At 24.2% G+C, this 7,052-nt stretch overlaps 1 protein-coding gene across 1 annotated transcript; it reads right to left on the reverse strand.

The window, feature by feature from the left end:
• Nucleotides 1-2,885: 2,885 nt before the first annotated feature.
• Nucleotides 2,886-4,707, reverse strand: LOC115233864. Its single transcript, XM_029804478.1, has 4 exons — nt 4,680-4,707; nt 3,984-4,206; nt 3,301-3,448; nt 2,886-3,146 (listed from the first exon to the last, which is right to left on the reverse strand). Exons 1-4 carry the CDS (start codon nt 4,684-4,686, stop codon nt 3,123-3,125), a joined length of 402 nt encoding a protein of 133 aa, XP_029660338.1. The 5' UTR covers nt 4,687-4,707; the 3' UTR covers nt 2,886-3,122.
• Between the last annotated feature and the right edge of the window lie 2,345 nt (nt 4,708-7,052).

Below are 7,052 nucleotides of genomic sequence, written 5' to 3' on the forward strand. Positions count from 1 at the left end.
CGCAAAGTATATAAAAATAAAAAGCAACTTGACTTGCGATTTTCTTCATAGACGTCAAATATTTACAGTCGAAATATATGTATTAATTGAATTTTTTTATATTCATATAACTGTTATTATATAAAATATTCCCTGTACATATTTTATTTATTTTTATGTCATATTTCCCCATCACAAGTTAAAAATAATATTTATATAAATCGGTTACCTTACAGTTGTTCGCCTGATGTCTCATTCCAAGTTTTCTTCCTCTCTTGTTTGTCCTTTATCGTTCCTACATAGCAGTTACACGATACACTCGCGAAGATGCGATTAATTAGGATTACGAAAATACAATCGCGCGACACTTTACACGGTACTCCCGACATTAATTGGACACGACACACACTTTATTTTATTGCGAGAGAACAGTGCACAAATCAATCCACTTAGCGAAAATTATCTTAAATATTGTAATAAAACAATTTATAATTACTATTTATTGCTATTGTTTCCATTTCTATTTCAAGTGAATAGCGCGATCTGTTTCGATTAATAGTCGTCTCGATACATTTACGAGTCATTGACTGCTAATTGTAATTATCGTAGAGAATAATCACGTTTTGTAGTGTAATACGATTACCTAATAAAGCTCCGTTACCTTCCCGCTCGAGACTCGCTGCGTGAATGACAATATAGCGATCGCGTGTTTAACATTGATATATGCTGCAAAACATGTGTGATGCACGTCACATAGATATCGTGAAAGTTTCGTTGCCGTCGCAAAATATTTCACGCGTTTTACAAGATAAATTTACATGGAATATTCGATGCCTTTCTATTCTTTTGCCTTGTATTCTTCAAATTAATTATTAATTAATTAATAAAATATTGTTGTGTGACGACTTTTTATTACTTGAATTACTCGATCCTGTAAAGAGAATTGGTTTAACGAGAGGACTAAATGAAATAACTTTCGAAGGCTGTCAAAAGAAAACGACATACAACATGTACCTTCCGTAACGTATGAACGTTAGCAGAATAGTAATCAATAATAATAATTAAAATAATCTGTTTATCTCTCTACGCATCGGTACTTGTCCTCTTCCCCTTCTCAAGTTGTTTTTCCCTTGTAGTGGGGCGCATTCCATTGCCCCACTACACCGACATACTGCCAAATATGTAAACAAGGTCGCGCGACGCTATTTCTTACATTCCTTTGATACGTGTATTACAAAATCACTGCGCGCTCTCAATCCGAAATTAATCGCGTTTTCGCAAGTGGATAAATGTCACATAAATGCCACAGAGGAGCAGCAAAGGACAAGCAAGAGAAGAAAAGAAAGAGAAGGTCCGGGATAGCATCAATTAATAGTGAACCATAAAGTAAGCAGTTTATAGTTTGTTTAATTTATTTGTTACTTTTATGATTAATTACGTGCTTATCTTCTCGGTATTGATTTATTGTACATTATTGTATAATATAATGCGTACATAGAAAAAATTATTCTATATAGATACTATTTTAAAATAATTAAAATATTTAGTAAAGTATTTGTTAATATTTTTCTAAAAACATATACAAAATATTGTTTAAGATATTTATAATTATTTAGATTATTCATGTAATTTATTATATTTTATAAATACTTGTATAAAAAACACTTTTTTTAGAAATTATATAATTATTTTTTAATTAAATTTTGTTTGAAGAATTAATGAAAAATTCGAAAAAATTACATAATAATATTAATTTTTATAAAACAAATTAGTTGCCGCATTTTCTCAAGGCACTTTAATTTTATTTTGTTGATCTCTTAAAATCTCCCAAAAAATTCTCTGTGTGTATATTTTAAAATTGCATAATTTTATTGCTCTTGTAATGTAAAAAATACAAATAATACAATTTGAAATAATACAATAAATTAATTTATATAAATATTTTTAATTAAAACAAAATTATATTTTATTCTTAAAATAAACAAAAACATTAAATTTAATAAAAATTTGTTTTAAATTGGATAATTAAATATTGATACAAATTGATATTAAAAATAAATATTAAATATAATTAGCATGTAATACATAAAATCTGGTATTAATAATCAATTAATCAATTGTGTATGTGTGTGAGACTGTTGTAACATATGTAATATTTGCACACAAAAAGAACAATGTATATGTATGCAATAACTTTGCTATTCAATTATTACAATAATTGTGGAATTATATGAATTAATGTAAGATGAATGTGCAGATAAATGTGCAATTAAAATGTGTTCGTCACATAACGTTAAATTTAACTTTTTAATCATTATTAGGCAGTAATTGTTTTAATCGCCAAATTATTATTTTGATTTTAATATGACTTTAAGTAAAATAGTAAATACATATAATTTTAATTTAATTTAATTTAAATTATTTTTATAGTAATTATATTATAATAATAATTTAAATTAAATTAGATTAAAATTATTGATATATTGATTTGTATTAATTATTAATTAATTATTACAAAGTAAAATTCAAATTATTTCCGAACAAACTTTTTACGTTTATAAAAACATATATCCCAAATTTATTTAAAGCAAAATATTTATTAATAAAAACATTATATATATATAGATATATATCAATCAATACACATATTTATGAGTTAATTAATTTAGTATCTACATTTTTTATTTGTTTTACTATTAAAACGTAAATTTTGTATTGTATTCATATATCTTAATATTCATCAAATTCTTAAATAGATTAAATTTTTCTCTAGAAATAATCATACAAACATACACATAAGAAATAAAAGAATAAAAAGAGTATTGTGTTCTCCTTAAAATCTTTTATATTAGATTTATGGCTAATGAATTAAAATCTGAATAAGTGATTTAAAATTAACAAGCTCTTAAATTTATAATAATGTCTTTTCTTATCGTCATTATACTATATATTTGTTTGAAAATTACTTTATCTATAAACATGTTGTGCATAACAAAAAAATGCAATGTCTAGACAATTTAAAGTTGAAAGTCAATCTTATATATAATAACTATGCTCTTACAAGTAATTTCACAAATAAGTGAAATCTTACATTAGAAAAGTGTTGCATCAATTTGCAATATCATTAATACAAGGTTCGTCTACTAAATCATCTCCCTTGTTCGCACCTATAAAATTAAATAATAAATTTTTGTGATAGATTGCACAATTCTGCTCAATTGTATTCGCGTATTATGTTTGGACATAACATAATGTGTCCTAAATCAATTAACGATTTAATATATACTCTATATCAACTCTCACTGATTATATATTACTTACATTATGCATTCTATATACTTCCAGAAAATTAGAATTATTTTGTCGACATGGAATAGATGCGATATGGGTTCTAATCGTAAAAGGTAGTTCAATTTCAGAAGTAGGGTAGAAATAGTTTCTCAAAGTAGTACGACATCTTTTGTACAATCTAATAACAATATAAAAAAATAAACATATAAAAAGCCGTTTTTTTAGATATATAGATATTCTAGTAATAGAATATATTCTTAAAAACGCTTATTTTACTAATAAATTGAACAAAATCTTTAATACGTAGCAGTTAGTGATTATTACATGTCTTAATAAAACATATATAACGTATTTAACATTCTTTCCAATTTTTATAATAAAAAGATATAATATCCAGTTTTGAAAATTAAAAAAATTAAAATTTTTTGATTTAAAATAGATAAAGAACAAAAATTGTTTTTATCAAAATATAGTTTGTTATTAAAACAAACAAAATAATTAGTTCTATCTTAACACATACACACGCTATATCATATTAATATATATGTATAAAAATACATTACATATATTTATAATTTATTTTTATGTATGTGTACATATATCAAGTTTTTTCTCAGTAAAATTCTTTGTTAGTTATGAGAATATTACTTGTACATATAAATTAATTAATTATCAAATAATAAGCATAAATGTTTCAATAGAAATTGATTTACCTAATAAAAATAGGAAAACATATTATGAAGAATAGAATCATCGATATTACAACAACTGATACCACAATTACAAAATTCCAAAACGAAGTATAAGCACGATGTTGTACCGCCCTCTCTCTTATATAATTTTCCGGTTCAATATTTTGAATGTAATCTGCATTGTATTCTGTATTTAGATTACTATTTGAGAATTTATTCGAAAATAAATGTGTTGTTACAGTATCTAAAAAATAATTTTGATTGATAATTGATTGCACAGTTATCGTTAATATATTAATTTTATTAGAAATCTATTATGAATCTTTAAAGTTGATTAATATTTTGTTAATAATAAGAATTTATTATTAATGAGTTACTTTTGTTATAAAAACTAATATAATATTAATAATTGTATTAATAACATTAAAGTAGTAAAAAAAGTATATCAATAAATTAAGTTTTCTGATAATAATTGACAATAAGAAAAAAAAAAGTATATATGTAAGTGTATTATATCATTATATAGTCGTAAATTTTGAAAACATTTTTATAATTTCATAATTATATTCTTTTTATTTTTTAATATTGTAAAAAAGCAAGAATTTACAAAGATACACAGATATTATGTTCTACCCTCATATGTATACATCCTAAGTCTCATTACGAAAATAGACTAAACGATTAATTGTAACATCACAATATAAATTATTATCTTACCTAACATTAAAATTGTGAAAATAACGATCCATAGTGCATGCATTATATTATAATATATATTATAAAAGCTCTTGTTTATTTTTTTTCTTCAGAACATTTAATAGAAATGGATTGCAACTGTCTTTATTTGACCAATCGTTATCAGTGTCACCGTATCAATTGCCTGAAATCAAATCATTAACATATAATGCAGAAAGTAACATAAAATCACAAGAAGAAATTACGAAAAATCAAAATAATACGTAAGAGTTGTATAAATGATGAATATATCGGCTAGTTTTGAGAGAAGAAACATAAATTCTATGGCAACTCGATAAAATGATTTGCCGTGTTCATGTGTCAGCAGCTTTATTATAATAATAACTACAACAAACATCAGAGTTTGTAAAGACAAGACAATATTGAAACAATATGCCAACTGACATATTAAAATGTGATCTAAAATGGTAGCTGATATAGAAAATTAACGACTCTCTCTCTCTCTCTCTCTGTACGATATTAAGATTTATTAATCTTACCAAATCGTGACTTTCCGCTTGACTCTGCGCTGTCTGTACGCATATAAACAATATTATAATAATAAACGCACGCAGTTCATGAAACACACACAAGATATTATGGGCCTATTAGCTTATTCGAATGTGCCCTATTGACTGTCAATGTCGCATGAAATTGTTTACCCCTAGATGTTTATGTATTGTTATATACTGGAGACCTCGGATTCGATATATTTATATGATAGAGAAAAAGAAAGAGACGCGGCTATTCCCACTCTCTGTCAAGCAAACAACTTCCATAGGCAATAAAGGCTTACGATTTAGAGGAATTAAATTACATTTAAAATATTTAGATTTTTGGTGGATTTGGCATATGTGTGTGCGTGCATGCGTGTGTGTGTATCGCCATCAAAAGTATCTGTTTCTTGATATATTAGGTTGTAATTATTCTTTATTGCTAATAAATAATCTGCAATTCTGCAATCTCTATATACGAGAGACACTATCATATCACAATGACGAACGCAAGGCTCATAAGAAAGACACGTACGAGATATTAAGAAGTTATTGGTGTACTTGCAATTAGAACTTATTGGTCTACTTGCACATATTTTATTGGTTGTTGATGTCGTTATGGAACTGCTTACCATTAAATACTTGTCGATTATATCATATCTTTCTCAACAAGAATCTTGGAATTATTTTTTTTTTAAATTGAACTGCACGTTGACAATAAGAAAGAAATATTAAAGTATGTTTCTTTTTTTTCTGATGGATTTGTAGCTACAAATTTTTAATTTTTTGTTTTAAAAATATATATAAAAATGCTTTCAAAATGCATCAAATCAGCTGTCTACATGTGACGAAATATTCAAACTTACATTCAACAAATAAATGAAAACACTTAAAATATGTTAAAATATTAATTTAAAAAACAGATAAGATTCTCATGTGGCTAACGTCAAGAAATTGTTATTTTTATTCATAACTTGTTTATTTTTACATTTGTATTATACATTTGATTACAAAAAGAAAACCAATAAATCGTAAAAATACAAATATAGCGACGAGAATGTAGTACATAATTTATTACTAATTTTAATACACAAATTAATTGCTGAAAAGTATATATATCTTTTTTAAAGAATTCAGCACTCACACATCATTTCTATAAATTAGTATACATATAATGTATTATTGAATTATTACAATATGTAATATGTTCACATTATGCATATTTATATGTCGTAAATATTGTAAATATAGTTCGTATGAATATATAACAATGACAAGTACGAAAAATTTTTAATAATACTAATTTAAACTTTGTTAATAATTAAAAATTATTTAAAATAAATAATTAATGTTATAAACAAAATCAAAATTTTAATTTATAACAAATAATTATAAAAAAAACAAAGTAAAAAATTGTGTTTATAATAAAATTTTTAAACTTGTGTTATATAATCATAAACTAAAAAAAGTTAATTACAGTGTTATTAGCTATTCTAAGATTATCTCTTAAAATATTATTTGAAATAGAATAACTTTACAATGTAATACATTATTTTTTGTCATTGCACTCTATATACGTTTGTCAAAAAATATTTTATTTTATGAACAAATGTTAAGCATAAGACATGCATAGTCTAAAGTTGATGACTTAAAGTTGCAGATCGAACTTAATGAAGTAGTAATTATACTTTAACAATATGTTAGAAACTTTACTTATGTACTCATATAATTATTATAAATTTAGAAATCAGTTTGCATGAAAACAGTTTGCTCAATTGAAACCTGTAAAAGTAAATTAGTAATAACATTAACATATAAATATAATTAATAAAAATATAAAAAATATATATATATATTTATT

The sequence above is a fragment of the Formica exsecta genome, unplaced genomic scaffold, assembly GCF_003651465.1.
Source record: "Formica exsecta isolate Colony F162 unplaced genomic scaffold, ASM365146v1 scaffold191, whole genome shotgun sequence".
In the NCBI taxonomy this organism is placed as follows: domain Eukaryota; kingdom Metazoa; phylum Arthropoda; class Insecta; order Hymenoptera; family Formicidae; genus Formica; species Formica exsecta.

Coding starts and splice junctions, on each gene's coding strand:
- LOC115233864 (XM_029804478.1), bottom strand. Junction 3,449..3,983: donor TGTTTTCCTATTTTTATTAG/GTAAATCAATTT, acceptor TATTGTTATTAG/ATTGTACAAAAGATGTCGTA. Junction 3,147..3,300: donor AAGTATATAGAATGCATAAT/GTAAGTAATATA, acceptor TTAATTTTATAG/GTGCGAACAAGGGAGATGAT.